This window comes from Elephas maximus, chromosome 24, assembly GCF_024166365.1.
Source record: "Elephas maximus indicus isolate mEleMax1 chromosome 24, mEleMax1 primary haplotype, whole genome shotgun sequence".
NCBI lineage: Eukaryota > Metazoa > Chordata > Mammalia > Proboscidea > Elephantidae > Elephas > Elephas maximus.
In genome coordinates, this window is record NC_064842.1 from 5304975 (window position 1) to 5322514 (window position 17540).

At 40.1% G+C, this 17540-nt stretch overlaps 1 protein-coding gene across 4 annotated transcripts in view; it reads right to left on the reverse strand.

Moving 5' to 3' along the window:
• USH2A (usherin) overlaps positions 1 to 17540 on the reverse strand; it is a 906431-nt gene that overhangs the window by 712167 nt on the left and 176724 nt on the right. For all 4 annotated transcript variants that reach the window (XM_049868234.1, XM_049868232.1, XM_049868231.1 and 1 more), the window contains 2 exons: positions 15654 to 16298; positions 215 to 398 (listed from right to left, as the gene is read on the reverse strand). In XM_049868234.1, the coding sequence (XP_049724191.1) occupies positions 215 to 398; positions 15654 to 16298 (829 nt within the window). The remainder of the gene's footprint in view (positions 1 to 214; positions 399 to 15653; positions 16299 to 17540) is intronic.

Here is a 17540-nt window from a genome sequence, read left to right on the forward strand (position 1 = left end):
GGGAAATATTCAAAGATTACCATTACGTTTTACAGATTAAAATATATTTTAATCTAGATTAAAATATTTTTATCAAAGAACAAAAAATATATCAACAAACTAAAGAGGACACTTTTTATAGAAGACATTGTTGCTTCAAGTGCTGACAAAAATCATTGTTATCAAAGATAATTGCAGATATAAATAATATTTAACAGTTTTTATAAGTCTTTACCTTCCAGTCTGAGGATCAAATCCAAAGTAATGGTCCTTGCAATGGTCACAACCTTGCCCAGCAATGGAAGCATCTTGGCAGACACACTGACCAGTTAGGCTATTACAGATTTGACTAACTGCACCAGTCACATGGCATGAGCATGGTAGGCAATCAGTGACATTGCCTGGGGAAATATAAAAACCTGGAAATAAAGAAATGAAAAGTTATACATATATATTTTTTTAATCCAATTTTTTTTTTCTCTAAAAGATAGTATTTTGCTTATATAGAAAAACAGGACACTACATTGCAGGACTACCAACTCCTAACACAAATGTGGTCATAGCTGTCCTTCACTAATACGTCAGTTGTGACCACAGAAAGAGGGAGCCAATAATTTAGGTTGCGCTTGGGTGTCACACAGATCCCTAAAATTCGGTGTAATTAACACTTACTTTATGACCTTTCCACTAAAAACCGATCCTCCTCGAATCATGTCCTTTTCAGCAAAAGTCACCACCAGCCATTCAGTTGCTCAGGCTGGAACCTTGAAACATCTTTTGTAGAGTTGTCAGTTAAAACACAGGGTAAAATACAGAAATTTGAATTTCTGATACAGAATGATTTTTTAATTATAAGTATGTCCCATGCAATATTTGCTCATACTAAAAAAATATTGTTATATGAAATTCAAATTTAACTGATATTCTGTATTTTGCTAGATCTGGCAACCCCTGGGTCCTCCACTTCTCTCCACTCCCTACTTCTAACTAGAAACCAAGATTTATGGATACTGCCACTTCAGAACATTAAACCCTTCACGCCTTCATCCCTTCTGCTACCTCCCTGGTTAAAGCCACCATCGACTTTTTATAGCTAACACTATGTACCAGAGACAATGGTTAGGGTTTTCCATTTATTATCTCATTACTTCTTGCAGCAACACTGATAGTGTAGGTATTATTACTATATCCATTATACAGATAAGAAAACAGAGGGTTAGAAAGGTTAACTAACTTTTCTAAGTTGATAGAGTTAACGAATAGCATAAGCCAAGTTCAAACCCAGGCAACCCAACCCCAGAAACTGTCTCATCTGTTGGTGCCCCCAACTGTCTACTTCCAACCTATTCTTCATAGAGTAGCTAGGACAAATTTTTTCAAGTTAAATTCTGAACATCTCTTTCCTCTATTTACAATGATTTGATGTTTTCCTGCTTCCTTTAGGAAAAAAAAAAAATCCAAATCCGTAGCATGGCATCCAGTCTTACAGCTGGGTTCTACATACGTCTGTAGCTCCATCTCACTGCTCATCCCCAACTCAGTTCAATCCACTCATACGTCTTCCTATTCTTGAGGCCTAAGGCCCTTTGCACAGGCTGTTCTATCCACTCGAATGGTTTTGACCCTACCTCTTTGTTCTACTTAGATGATTCCTACTTGTCTCAGGTCTTAGCTTAAGTATGACTTCCTCGAGTCACCTGCCTCAGGTATGCCTGTTATGGCACATAGCATTCTGTTTATTTTCTTTGGAGTCCTCATGAAAACTATAATCAATCTCACTTCTACCAGGCTGTAACCTCCATGAGGGCAGGCACTTCACCTGCCTAATCCACCATCATTAGCACGATGCTTAGCACACAGTAAGTACTCCATAAATATTTGATGACTTAATCAAAAATGGGCCAAATTATCAAACAGGCATTGAGCCCCACAAGTACTATATAAAACTAAAACAGAATTGAGGTTTTAGATTAATTATAGAACTCATTTTTTTTCTTATGGAAAAAGGAAACAAAATATGATTAAAAATATATATACATGTTAGTTAAAATCTCTTGGATCCAGAAGACGAAAGTCAAGCTATAAAATTAGAAAGGCATTAGACATTTGAATGAAGCAGCAAGCGTAAGAGGAAGAAAAGTTTACTGGTGTTGTGTAATCTGTATGTTTGTGCATATGTTTAGGTACACACACATGCACACACATATATATGGGTACATACAGGCACATACTTCAAGCTGTAAGGAATTCTACTGAAACAAATTTGGGAGTGAGATCTCATAAGATTTCTAATGAATAAAATTATGACAAATGAAAATGAATTGTTCGATTATTAAGATCACTAATTTAAAGTGTATAAAATATCAGTGCTATTGGAAGAGAGAACTAGAGCACAGAGTGAATCATTCTGTGTTATCTCTTCTCTGGGGGGAAGGCAACTGGGTACTCTAAAACACATTTGAGGCTCTAGTTGAAAACAAGTCACTCTTTCACGGCTACCAGTTAGTTTGGGTTTTTTCTTCTCCCAAAAAAAAAACACGCATTACCGAGTTGATTCTGACTCATTGCGACCCTACAGGACAGAAGAGAACTGCCCCATAGATTCGAACTGCCGACCTTTTGGTTAGCAACCCAACTCTTAACCACCATGCCACCAGGGCTCCTTTTCTTCTCCTAGGATCTGCTTACTTGCTCTTAGAAAGTTTAAAGAGCAATAAATTTTTTTTTTAAAGTATTCAGTGAAAAGAAAAGGAAGAGACTCAAAATCCTTGCCATTCACCTGGAACACCTTGACTAACACGGTCAGTTTTTGTATAGTAATTTACAACTAGATCGTGTTATTTGCTTTTTTGCATCCCCTGACACCAATATGTCTTATGTGTGCTTCCAGGAGGAGAGTGTGGCCAAAGTTATATGATCAAAGTCACAGATTTAGAAGGTTTCTATTTTGGGTTCAAGACCACTGTGGCTGTGATGCTATGTATTTTTCTTCCTGTGAAGATACCTGGGTCCTTTAATTCACAGTGATGGCATCATGAGCATCCTAAGAGCTCTCCAATTTGGATAAATTACCTATTAGCACAGACACTTAGAAGCCGAATTAGTTTAGACTTACTGTGATAATTTTGAGCCACAGAGAATTCTGGCACAATTAGGGTTGATTTTTGTAGGAGATTATTGATTAGATAAGTCTGTAAAGAATGAAAGAAAGTATGTTTTGGTGCAGAAGGTTGGCTAGTCCAAGTTTGGGACAGCAAAGTATGTCAGGGAAAACAGAGGGATGTAAAGGATGGTGGGGAAAAAACGGTGTTAAACAAAGCACTTAGGGAGGCTGAAACCTGGAGGTAGGGCTTCAGGGAAAAGACTACACTGGCATTTGCCTTGGGGTTAAGTCCCCTCTTCCTCTCAAGAGCATGACTGTAAAGGTCAATCCCACCAGTGTTTCCGTTGTCCTCTTTTTAAGCAGGTCTAATTAGGATGACTCAGGTAACTTCCTCCTCAGTGATTACTACTTGCCTTACCTGAATGTGCTTAATTCTAGACCATTACGTCTCCTTTTATGAGTCCCAACTATAGAAAACAACATTTCCCCTTCCCTCCTGCCTTAACTTCAACTCCTGAGTGTAGCTTAAAGAGCACCGACCTTAATTTATTTTCTTTCACTCAATACTTTCCTGATCTTCCTCCATTAGCTTCACTTCACGTTCCACATCTTAGCATCTGTATCGTTGTAGCTGGTCTTTTTGAGATTTCTTTCCGAAAACAACTCTGTGCCACATTCTTAAGCATGGTCATTACAGCGACATTATTACCTTGCAATCTGTGGTGCTGTGAGTTCACACACAGATAGCACAAATCAGCCCACTAAAGTTTATTATTTCCCCCAGTTTTATGTCACCTAACCCTGGTCCCAATTGAGACAAGTCTCAAGTGGAAAACAACGTGCTATATGGCTAAAGCAGGGTTACCATATCATTAAACAACGTTGCTTTATGTGGGAGGAGGCTTACAAAATCCTTAGAGTTCAGAGCTATTAGCAAGGCGGCTGGTACTATTTCCTGTAGTGGCTATTTGCACAGCACAGTACCTGTCCTGGCATAAAAGAAGAGACCATTTCCTAGCAATGTCCCTCCTGAGGGCCATGAACCACGAGGCTATACCAAGGTCTTGAAATGGGAGAGAGAAAACAAGTTTAACCTCTAGGCTTTATTCAGAAAAGGAGGGCAGAGGGAAGCTAAGCACTAATTATAAGCCATTTAGAAGAAACTACTCGCACCCTAAGGTAGAGAATGGACACGCTATTAGGGGAAGGTTTCGGGAGGCATTTCCAGCTCACTATACCTGCAGCAAAGGGCTATTTTAGTAAAGGTTTTACAAATAAATGTTTTCAGAATGAAACGCAGTAGACAAAGTTAAACTTTTCTAATTAGAAAAATAATCATTTTCCTCCATTGTTTGTTTTCCTATAAAAATAATGCTAAAATTATTAATGATAGAGTTGACCAGATTTCAATCAAATTAATATTATTCAACCCAAGATAAAATTCCTCTTATTTGAAAAAAATTAAAAACTGTTTTTCAGTGAACTTAGATATGCTTTATGTGGTATAGCAGCTCTGCTCCAATTCCTTCTTCCTGAATTGCTAGACCCTCTGAGGAGCTTTCCAACTCCTATTTAATTTTAAAACCCAGCTCAGAAATCCCTTTCTCCATGGTGTTCTCCATGCCCCCTGTCCTTCAAGAGTTAATCAATCCCTTCATAGTACTGCTTCTATACATTGTACATTTCCAGTTTGCATTTATCACACTGTGTTACATTTACATTCGAATCAACTTCCTTTCCTAGACCATAATGCCTTAATGTATTTGTGACTGTATAACCCATACACAACTGGACCAATAAGCAACATCATGATGAACAGAAAAGATTGATGTTGTCAAGGATTTCATTTTACTTGGATCTGCAATCAATGCCCGTGGAAGCGGCAGTCAAGAAATCAAAAGATGCATTGCATTGGGCAAATCTGCTGCAAAAGACCTCCTTAAAGTGTTAAAAACCAAAGATGCCACCTTGAAGATTGAGGTGTGCCTGACCCAAGCCATGGTGTTTTCAATTGTCTCATATGCGTGCAAAAGCTGGACAATGAATAAGGAAAACTGAAGAAGAACTGACACCTTTGAATTATGGTGTTGGCAAAGAATATTGAATATACCACAGACTGCCAAGTGAATGAACAAATCTGTCTTGGAAGAAGTACAGCCAAAGTGCTCCTTAGAAGCAAGCACGGCGAGACTCCATCTCACATACTTTGGACATGTTATCAGGAGGGACCAGTCCCTGGAGAAGGACATTATGCTTGGTAAAGTAGAGGGCCAATGAAAAAGAGTAAGACCCTCAATGAGATGAACTGACACAGTGGCTGCAACCATGGGTTCAAGCATAACAACAACTGTGAAGATGGACCGGGCAGTGTTTCCTTCTCTTGTACATGGGGTCGCTATGAGTCGGAACTAATTCAACGGCACCTAACAGCAACAACATCATATCCCATACCAACACAGTCCCTGGTGCACAGTATTCAACAGATGTTCACTGAAAAAACCTACAGATGAACGATACTGACTGATGGCTGAGTGAACAGGTGAGTGGATGGATGGATGAATACCTGTTACTTCTTTAAAAACGTGGTCATTTCTTTAACACTGGAAAGGAAAATGGTACTCATCAATCTGTGAGTCATGACAGTGACTGGTCAGAATGCTCTGGCCTGTCAAGGAGCATGGCAGGGAGTGTAAATGAATCAGGCACAATAAATTTAATAAGTAACACTTGGCATATCAACAGATGGAACAAATCTACAAAAAAGTAAATGTCACCCCAAAACCATGCCTCCTGTTCTTGGAACAAAGTGTATAATAACATGCTCATATAAGGGAAAGCATTCTATTGGTCACCTTCATTTTAAAGAAAACCAAATTCTCCTACTTAAGTGACAGACTATCCACGTGTGGTGATTAACATTATGTGTCAATTTGGCTGTGCTATGATTCTCAGTTTGGCAGACATTGGACTGATTTTTTTTTGCATAATATAATTCAATGTAATCACCTCCATGATGAGATCTGATATGGTGTAATTACCTCCATGATGAAATCTGATGGGATCAGACAATTAGTTAAGAGTTTCCTTGGGGGGTGTGGCCTGCCTCCAATACATAAATGGATGTTCCAGCAAGGCTCACTGTGGCTCTGCATCCTGCATCCAACTTGTCATCAACTGACCTCCAGTTCTCGGGATGTCAGTCAGCAGCCTGCTGCCTGACCTGCAGATTTTGGGATTCGCCAGCTCCCGCAGCACTGTGAGCAAGAAGTCAGCTGTCTGATCTGCCAATTTTGGCTTCATCAGCCCCTGCAATCACGTGAGTCAGGAGATGCCTCCAGCCTGACCCATGGATTTGAGACTTGCCAGCCTCCACAATTGTGTGAGTCATTTCCCTGAATTAAATCTCTCTGTATTTATGCATATATGTTTCACTGGGTTTGCTTCTCTAGAGGACCTAGCCTAATATGCCATGGAAAGCTCCTATAAGTATATTCTCTAAGAATTAAATCCAGGAGCAACAACAAATATAAATAAAAACAACTCTGTAATTACATCAGTGAGATCATAAAGCATACATACATATGTGTATTCACACTCCACAGGAAAATTCTTATATGCCCTGTTCCCATATTTCTCCATCTTGGTATTTTTCATATGTATGCTCCAAAGTCTTACTCCTATGCCATTCCAAGCATCTTTAAAATTTCTTCAACTTAGTCCCTGGAAAAAATCACATTTCTAGATCCCCCATTTCAGCTTTTCATTATCTGATCACTGTAGTCTCCCAGGAGCCCTGGTGGCACAGTGGTTAAGAGCTGGGCTGCTAGCGTCACTCTGAGTTGGGAATTGACTCAGTAGCAATGGGTTTGGTTTGCGGATAGCCTCCCAAGACTCTGTCAATTTTCATGTTATGCCTATTACTTAGATTCTGCACAACAAACAGGATATCTCAGGAGCTGAAGCCGTACGACAGTGTCGTGGTTGAGATAGGCTTGAGGGGAGGGGAAGAGCTATAAACACTGAGAACAGTGTCAGTTTTAACCCTCCTTCAAATATTTAGTAAGTGAATATTTATGAAAATTTATTGAGATATTCAGAAAAGTTCCACTCTTTCAGAGTGCAAGTTACAGGGGTCAGATGAAGCTGGATTTCTCCCACTGTAAATGGGAATAATACTGGAACCTCCACCATAGAAATATTGTGTACAGTAAGTCCCTCGGTTACAAACACCTGACTTACAAACAACTCATACTTGCTCTTTAATGTTATATAAAGTTGGCCTTACTTTGAAAAGATTGAACCAATCTACTCACAACAAATTCTTTTTTTTCTTTTTTACTCGCAACAAATTGTTTACCACAATCACCTTCCTTGCTGCATGTGCATTTTTTAAATCACTGAAAAGGCTTCGAGCCTTTTCTTGCACTATAGTAAGGCTAAAATAAGAACCTTATGCCTCTGTTCCAACTTACCTACAAATTTGACTTATACGCACAGTCAGGAACGGATGGTTAGTAACCTGGGGACTACTTGCATATTAAACTGGACAAGGCTAACCAAAATGTCAGCGGTTCAAATCCACCAGCTGCTCTGTGAGAGAAAAGACCTGGCAGTGTCCTCCCATAAAGATTACAGCCTAGAAAACCCTATGGGGCAGCTCTACTCTGTCCTATAGGGTTGCTATGAACTGAAATCAACTTGACCGCACACAATAACAACAACATGCAGGTAAATTCATATTACGGTGCCTGGCTCAGAGAAGACTCAGCGTATATTATCTATTATCATCACTGTAATTGTTACTAGGAATTTTCCATGAAAGTGGTATTTTCCGAAAGTTAAAAAAAAAATGACTTGTCAGTGGCTTTTTTTTTTTTTTTTTCCAGATGCGCCTAGGACTGTGGTTTTAATTTCCTGTGAAGGGACTCCTTTCTGCTGGGTTTATGAAGGAAGAGATGCCTATTCTGAGATTCAGGTCTTTCTGTGAAAAAACAAGACAAGACGTGTCAATCTAGAAAATTGTTTCACCAAACACTTAGACGTGTGGCATAATCGGATTTCAACTCCGATGTGCTGATTTTTAATGGAATATCAGCCCCTAACTCCAATTCCTTTGGCAGGGTCTTACATGCAATTCAGGTTTAGGAGCTCATTACTTAACGGATATGATATGCTTCTTATTGAAAAAAAAATGCTTTATTTTCTAACAGTCTGTATGAATTATTAAACAAAATTCAAAGTAAAAACCAAAGGGAAGTAGAAGGAATTGTTCCATTAGTACAAAAAGTGTCACGCAAAGCTGTTTTCATTTTAAATTAGCCTTGATTTTATTCCATAGTTGCAGAGTCCTTAGGAAACCCCCTCTGCCTCTAGTCCTCAAGGACAGGGGTGGGTCGCTGGCTCGGGATGCCCTGACAACCTTCCCTGCCTTTCTCGGCCTGGCCTCTGATTGACTGCCTGCTGCTGAACATCCCGAGGTCATCCAGCGTGGAAACAGGACCCGCAAAACATATTTAGTGCTCTATTTATTAGTGTGGCTATGTGTACATTCATATATGGACACACACTCCAAATAATTTTAAATTAAGGCATTTTAAAAATACTTAATGGAGGTTAAGCGGCATTTTTAACCTCTGTTCAAGTTATTGAATGGCATATTAAAACCAATGTGGCTCTAACGTACCTTCTAATGTGCACTGCTGCTTTAACAAATTGCCTATAAATTTTAGTTGAATTAAGCCTATTCCTTGTACATTCATAGTAAGGTTAGGTTAATAATACATGAGGCTTCATTACATGCACCTTCCTTAATAATGGTTTTTAAGAAAGTGGGACAAGGATCTGCGTGGGGTAGTGTAGGATGGTCCAAGAATATTTACAATCACGGATGAAATAAGAAGGCAGAACTCCTTAGGCTTGCTAGTCCACCCCCTGAGGCCCCATACTTCTGCCTCTGTGCCCCACAGGTCACATGCACCAGCACAGTGTTTCCCCTGTACATGTGAACCAGGTCTCTCAGATGTGCTTAAACAAGGAGAACGAAGGCTTCAGATGGCAGCAACGCATTGTAACATGCACGTGCAGAGCTGGTCACTGTGAAGCATGTGCTTATGATAAAGATACTTTAGGATAAGGGTTCTTTTTCAACCTGAGTTTCATTGGAAGAGATAACAAAGCCAGAAAACAAAAATTCAAAGTATAGTTTCTGACGCTAGAAGAATGCAGCTACCACTCACCCAGTAAAAGGGAGGGAAGATCGCAAGCACACTTAGACACTTACATACATGAGTATAACATATCTTGTTTTGTTAAAAATTTATATTTGGTACTTTCCTCCTCTGCAGGGTAGAACATCACACCTTCCCTATGTGTGGTTAAAGGAACACTCACAGACCTTCACCAGAAAGAAGAGAAGCCATTCAGGTTGTTTTTGTTTAATTATTAAGTAATCCACTAAATACATACAGAGCGCTTACTATGTAGGTACTGCTGTGCATTCCTGAGGTAGAGCACTGAGCAAATCTGAGGAACTGCAACGAGACTTGTTGCCTGGAGAGGAATAAATGATCCAAAGACTCAAAGGCTACGAGAGCACAAGGTCATGGAGATGATGGCCCCTGTGGGCCTTTAGAGTCCATTCTATGACGGGTAGCCAGTGGAGGGCGGGGTCACTGTGGGCCTTTAGAGTCCATTCTATGACGGGTAGCCAGTGGAGGGCGGGGTCACTGTGGGCCTTTAGAGTCCATTCTATGACGGGTAGCCAGTGGAGGGCGGGGTCATGACCTGGCTGAACCTTCAGCAGTATCACCTTGGCTGCATGTTGAAAATGACTGCAGAAGGGAGAGGAAAGGAAGGGGAAGTTGAGGAGGCTATGCTGATGGTCCAGGAGAAAGGCACAAAAGGCTTGAACCAGGATGGTGTAAGTCAGGGTGGTGAAAAGTGGTCAGATTCTGGATATATTTAAAAGTCAAACCAAGAGGATTCCTTTTGATAGAAGAAACAAAGGTTGTAGGAATGGTTCCAAAGATTAGGTCTGAGAAACTTACAACATAGAAAATGGTGGAACAGCATTTTCAGCTAAGTGTGAACAACGTTTCCCTCCTGAAATCTCCAAAAATTAAATGGAAAAGAAAAAAAAACAGAAGAGGAGATGACATCTGATGACAATTGTCTACAAGCAAAAGCTAAGCATTTGCAGTGGAGAACACGACCATCAGCTACTTGATCCAGGTTGTATAAAGGGTACAAACTGAAGACTGCAGAGACTTCTGGAGTCAGGTGTTGGGTGTAGTTGACCCCTTCTCCAACCAGGAGATCGTCCCTCTCCCATCTTTGGGGAAAACAGGAAGTTTTCCTTTAAAAGTTAAACCAGAGAGGATTTGGATTCAGGAACGCCAGGCATAACCGGGTACAGCAGTGAAGTGCCACAATGAACCCAGGGATTATCTGTGTGTTTGTCAGCACCCTGTGCTAATTTTGTACAGCAACATGTTAAAAAAAAAAATGGCATAGTGCTGCTTGCGAAATACCTGGGGGTGGGGGGGAGGTGCGGTTGACTAAGAAACATAGAAGGCAGGAGATATTTGCAAAAAATAGTGTGTGTGTGTGTATCAGAGAACAAAAAAGATCTCTTAAAAATTAAAAACACGACAGCCCAAGTAAAAAATTGAATAGAAGGACCATAGGTCAAAGTCTGGTAAAGCTCCCTCCCTGCTCCTCATGTAGAAAATGTAAAAAGAAAACATGTGAAAGAAAGTGATAGGATGGATCAAGGAGACCCTGAGAAAGCAGAGGGAAGGAAATTGTCAGACATGATTCAAGAGAATTCTCCTGGAATATAAGGACAGTAGTCCATAGACTGAAAAGCCCGCTGAGGGCCCAGAACAAATAATAAACAGCACATCTTCATCAAATGTCCTCAAACCAAGGATGTAGAGATGGTAGAAGCTTCCATAAATTTAAAGGGAAAAAAAAAAACCACCCCATAGTTTATACAAAAAAATTTAAAAAATAATAAATAAGAACCAGATTGGTACTGCCAGAGGATAATGATGTAATAATTTAAAATTTTATGAGTGAAAATGATTCCATACAGAGGTAAAATTTCAAATGGCTATGAGGGTGGAATAAAGACAATTTGAGATATTCAGAATTTAAACTGTATATGCATACTTCCCTCCTTGTACCCTTTTTCAGAAGCTGCTAAAGGGTGCGCTCCATCAAATCAGCAAACAAACTGAGAAAAAAGACCACATGGGAGTCAGGAAACAAGGGCTTCAGCACAGAAGCAGATGAAGGAAATCCTCTAGCCTAGGATACAGCTGTACAACAGAACCACAGGGCAACCATCCCCCATCAGACCAGGAGGGTCACAGGCTATGATCCCCCTGGAGAGTGATACACCCCTCTCCCCAGGGGTGTGGCAGGGACTGACAGATTTCTCTTGGAGAACTTTGGGTACTAGAAATTTCTCACGAGTTCCTAAAAAACTTAGCAAGGGCAAATTTTTCAAGAAAGGAAATAGAATCAAAGCATATTATATGGTATAGCTGGGAAACAGATTTATATAGTCATATAAGGTATTCTTTGAATATTTGTTTAACCCCAAAATAAAAAAATATTAAAAGTGATTGCTGAGCAGGGGGTGTAAGGGGCTGAATGCTCATCTTTTGTGGTGGAAAGACAAGAAACAACAGCTGAATTTTAAAAATCAAGATAGAACACTAATGTACATTATTCAGAAACACAGAAGTAAAAGCCAGAAGAAACATCTAAAGGAGCTGAGAAAGGCTGCCCTGGGCATGGAGACCTCTGGGAGGAGGGCAAGGCAGGGACTGCTGTTTTACATTATTGTGTTGTTGTTGTTGGATGCCCTCAATTCACTTTCAACTCATAGGGCCCCCATATGATGGAGTAGTAGGGTTTCCTACTCTGTAAACTTGACAGGAAAGGGCTCTGGTGGCACGATGGTTAAGCATTGGTGCTAATTGAAACCCAGCACTTGAAACCCACCAGCTGCTCCAAGGAAGAAAAGACCTGGTGATCTGCTCCCACAAAGACTGTTGTTGTTGTTTTGTGGTGTCCAGTCCATTCCAGCTCACGCAACACTGTAGGACAGAGTGGAACTGTCCCATAGGCTTTTCTAGTCTGTAATCTTTATAGAAGTAGATTGCCACACCTTTCTCCCTTGGAGACGCTGGTGGGTTTGAACAGCAGGCCTCTTAGTTAGCAGCCAAGCACTTAACCATTGCACCACCAGGGCACCCTCCATAAGGATTATGGGATATGAAACCATACAGGGCAGTTCAGCTCCATCCCACAGGGTCACTACGAGTCAGAATCAACTCAACCCCACACAACAACAACCTTTATGGGAGCAGACTGCCAGGTCTTTCCTCCACAGGAGCAGCTGGTGGGTGTGAACCACGGACCTGTCCACTAGCAGCTGAGCACTTCAACACTAAACCACCAGGGAGGGCACCTTACAAGCCCTGAAATACTAATTGATTTTTTAAATGATGTGTTTGTAGATTTTAATGAAAATACATACTAAATACAAAAGAAAATTACTGGAAAGTCCCAGTCTTTCTTCACATACCCTCCCTCTGGTCTCCCCTCTCACCTTTTGGGTCCCTCTCTTTTGGGGATCCATCTGATATAGTTTTGATTTGTTTTACTTTCAGGAAAATAATCTCTCAGTGGCTATGTGCTTAAGGGCTGATGTCACAAACTCCTTTCCAAAAGTTTATGTCAAAATGTTCTCTCTCTAATGGAGGATATAGAATGAGGCTCACCACACAGGGGACATTTAGGTCAAATGGCATAATAAAATCTATTAAGAAAACATTCTGCATCCCATTTTGGAGAGTGACATCTGGGGTCTTAAAGTGGCCATCTAAGATGCAACAATTGGTTCAACCCAGATGGAGCAAAGGAGAATGAAGAACACCAAAGACACAAGGTAAGTACAAGCCCAAGAGTCAGAATGGGCCACATAAATTGGAGGCTACATCAGCCTGAGACCAGAAGAACTAGATGGTGCCCAGCTACCAACCGATGACTGCAATGACAGGGAGCACAACAAAGGATCCCTGAAGAAGCAGGAGAGCAGTGGGATGCAGACCTCAAATTTTCATAAAAAGACCAGACTTAATGGTCTGACTGAGACTGGAGGGACCCCGGAGGCCATAGTCCCCAGACCTTCTGTTAGCCCAAGACAGGAACCATCCCCAAAGCCAATTCTTCAGGCAGTGATTGGATTGGACTATAAGACAGAAAATGGTACTGGTGAGGAGTGGGCTTCTTATATCAAGTAGACACATGAGACTATGTGTGCAGCTCCTGTCTGGAGGACAGATGTGATGGCTGATGGGGACAGAAGATAGCTGAATGGACACGGAAACAGGGTGGAGAGAAGGAATGTGCTGTCTCGTTAGGGGGAGAGCAACTAGGAGTATACAGCAAGGTGTATATAAGGTTTTGTACGAGAAACTGACTTGATTTATAAACTTTCACTTAAAGCACAATAAAAATAAAGAATGAAGCTCACCACAAATGATGAAAATAATTATCGTATTTATCATACTTAAAGCATTACTGCATTTTATTTATTTGTATGTTTGTCTTATTTCCCTTATTAGATTTTCAATATCTTGAGGGCTAGAATTACTTTATTCAACTTGCATAGATTCAGTAATAATATAATTCCTTACACATTGCAGGCATTTAGCAACTGGTTTGTTCAATTGAAGACACTGGGAAATAGTCAGGAGTTTTAACTATAGCAGCTCATTGGGCTTCTTTTTCCTTAATCAGGTACTCAGAATTTTAAATGACAAAAACAAAAATAACAGAAAAGTAAGTCCTTATGTATTTTTTAAAATAACACAAAGAAGAAGTTGAAGTTTCCTCCATTTTGAGCCTCTTTACTTTTCGATTCCAATCAATAGTCAATGTGCCTGCACTGTGTAGAGTACAAAGTTGGCTATCCAGCTCACCATTCTGGAATTTTTAAGCTTTCAGAAGCATTGTAGGCATTGATGTGGAATGGGAGAATAGATAAAGTCTATTTGGAAACCACAATTATATCTTGGGCTCTCAGCAACAGAAAAACCCAACCAAGTAGAGGCAAGGATCCAAAGGTTATCACTACCTAAATTTATATTATGTATTTGTAAATTGATTTATTGTCAGTCTCTCCATCAGGATATAGACTCAAGTATTGTTCACTGCTGCAAATAAAATGTTCTTTATTAGATTGTGAAATCAACAGTACCCACATGGAAAAGATTTCTCAATAATAGAAATGTTGATCTACATAAATATAACTGCACCGTCCAACAAAAGATAACACTCCTGATCTATTCCCTTGCGCAGCCACCACCCTTCAGCCAGTAGAAGCTTGGGTGTTTCTACGATGCTGAACAGGTTTCAAGGGAGCTTCCATACTAAGACTAGGAAGAAAGGTCTGATAATCTACTTCCAAAAATCAGCCATTGAAAACCGTACAGGTCACAACTGTCTGACCCACAGCTGATCATGGGGCTGATGAAGGACCAGGCAGCATTTCCTTCGGTTGTACTTGGGGTCGCCATGATGGGGAGCCTACTTTACGACAGCTAACAACAACAACATACTTAGATCCTTCTAGGTTTCTTAACTCTAATCTTAGGGCGATATCTCAAGAGGAACACTGACAAACTATAGCTTATCCTAGAAAAGGAGAGTGACTCAAAGAGCAGAGGGTCTGTAAGTCAGGGGTGTAAGAAACAGCTGAAGAAATGGAGAAGGTTTCCTCATGGAGCTAGCTCCTCAGGGCTCAAGAGGACTTGATGATCCTTGTCTAATTTTTAATAGCTCTTTTTTTTTTTCCAGTTGTTAAAAGAAGATTTTATGTTAAGTTAAGCACTTTAATAATCCTTTTACCATCGAGTCAATTCTAACTCATAGAGACCCTACTAGATGGAGTAAAACCACCCCATCATGTTTCCAAGGGTGTAATCTTTATGGAAGCAGACTGTCACATCTTTCTCCCCTGGAGGTAGGTTCAAACTGCCGACCTTTCAGTCAGCCACTAAGCACTTCAACCACTGTGTCACCAAAAACCAAAAAAAAAAAAAAAACAAGTCCGTTGCCATTGAGTTGGTTCCAATTCATAGCAACCCTATAGGACAGAGTAGAACTGCCCCATAGGGTTTCCAAGGAGCAGCTGGTGGATCTGAACTGCCAACCCTTTGGTTAGCAGCAGAGCTCTTAACCACTGTGCAACCAGGGCTCCACTGCATCACCAAGGCTTCTTAATTTAATATTGGCAAGCCTCAGTTATGAAATAAGTCTGAATGGCTGGGGTTCATTTCAACTATCCCCACAAAAATAGCAATACAAACATGCTGGATAATCTTGACTAATAAATCATTATATCTATTTTTTATGTTGGATAGTGATACATAAGCAATCATATTGCGGATAAATTTTTTAGAAGCCTGAAAGCAGGAACAAAGAGGAATCACCTAATACGCTATAATGAAAGGAAAGCCACTCTGCACTGAAAACACAGCACATTCTCTCTTACCTGGTTGACACTGATTGCACCTTCTTCCTTGACGATTAGGCAGACACAGGCACTGGCCACTGATTGGGTCACAAATGGTCCCAGGCAGTGTCCCCAAGGAGTCACACTTACACATCTGGCAGCCTTGGAAACTGCCAATGGTCAAATTGTACCTGTGAGGCTTACACTGATTACAGTGAAGACCCGTCACCCCGAGTTTGCAAGGACATTGTCCTGTCGATTTCTCACACAGCACAGAGCCGTTTACGGTCCCTGTCTGATCGCAGTTGCAAGGCAGGCAGAGGAAAGAATTATTTTGCTGCCGTAGGTGGAAGTATCCCTCCAAACACTCACTGCACTGTCTTCCTCCAAAGTTGGGCTTACAGGTGCACTGCCCTGTTTTAGCATTGCAGACCGTCCCAGAGAGGGTTCCAGCCATATCACAGTCACAGCTCTTACAAGTGGTGACGTCCAGTCTGTAGAAGTTTTCTCTGCAGGTGTCACACTGAAGTCCTTTGGCTTCTTTTTTGCACTTGCACTGCCCAGAAAGGGGATGGCAGAACCTGTTCACAGAGCCATGGGGGTTACACTGGCATGGCTCACATCCGGCATCGTTCCAACTTGTGAGAAACTTAAATCCAAAATCGCAGTGATCACACCTAAGCCCTAAAGATCAAATGTGTTTAAGAACAAGTGAGGATGGGAAAATGATTGAATTCAACACCTCAAAAGAGCTGAACCACAAACAATGCTAGTGGAGACATTTCATGCAAACACAAAACGCTGCTTTCTGACAAGCAACACCACAGAAGCCTACCCGGTCACCCAGAGTACAACGGCAATACTTAATTTAGCATTCATATAAAACTTTGTTTGCAGTGTGCTTTATAAAAATTTAATTAGTTATTTATTACTTAATGCAAAAATGCTAGCCCAATTGTTCCTTCTGTTACATACACTGGAGCTCTTTTCCTCTTTAGCAAATATTAAAACTATCTTAAAAAAATAGTCATTTAAAAATAGAGAATGAAATGTATTTTCAGAGCCATACAGAAGAAATGCACATATTACCCCAGTAGTTATTCTCCCCAATCAGAATTCACTGTAATTGTTTAATAAAACATTAAGCTGATAACTACTTTTTGTGACAACAGTGTGTCTACTTACTTCTGAATATCACACATTTAACTAATTAACATAAATAAAACTTATCCAGAGTAATTTTTATTTTAATGCTTTTATGTGCTCCTATCTTTTATCATTTTCAATTAGTATAAATTATGCTCTCCTTGGCTTATAAGGCAATCATGCTGCTTGTCATACTGTGTGATTCAGAACGTACCCCTTCAACCACTAAGTAAATTACGCTGTTTATATTACTTCCGTGCAAAGGCATACATGGGCACATTTTACCAACAGAGAAAAATGTTTTATCACCTAAACTTAAATCTCTGGCACCTGAGGTTAGTCTCAAAAAGGGTATTACATGGCAAAGAAGTCCAAAAAATGGGGTAGTAAAAGTTCAGATGCAAGATGTTTCTCATAGGTGGTCTTCACACGTCTGCGAATTTAAATAACTCACTGCGTGGGTTTCAATCAATTGCAACATTCCTTTTAAGCCATAATAACTATTTTAAAAAATGAAGCCTAAAATAACAGTCAAAAACCACAATCAGGAACGCATATGTAGGAAAGCTTTTCTTAAGCTGGAAGGAAATGCATAGTATCTATGTAGATATATGGATAAAAATTCAAGAACTCCAATGGAAGGCAAGCTACTTGAACAGTGATGGATGACTCACCTAAGGCATATCATTTAATTTCAATAAGGAAAATAAAAAAGGACCACTATTGCTGCAAATTTTAAAAATAAATGTATTGTTAACAAGAATTATGACTCATTTTAAA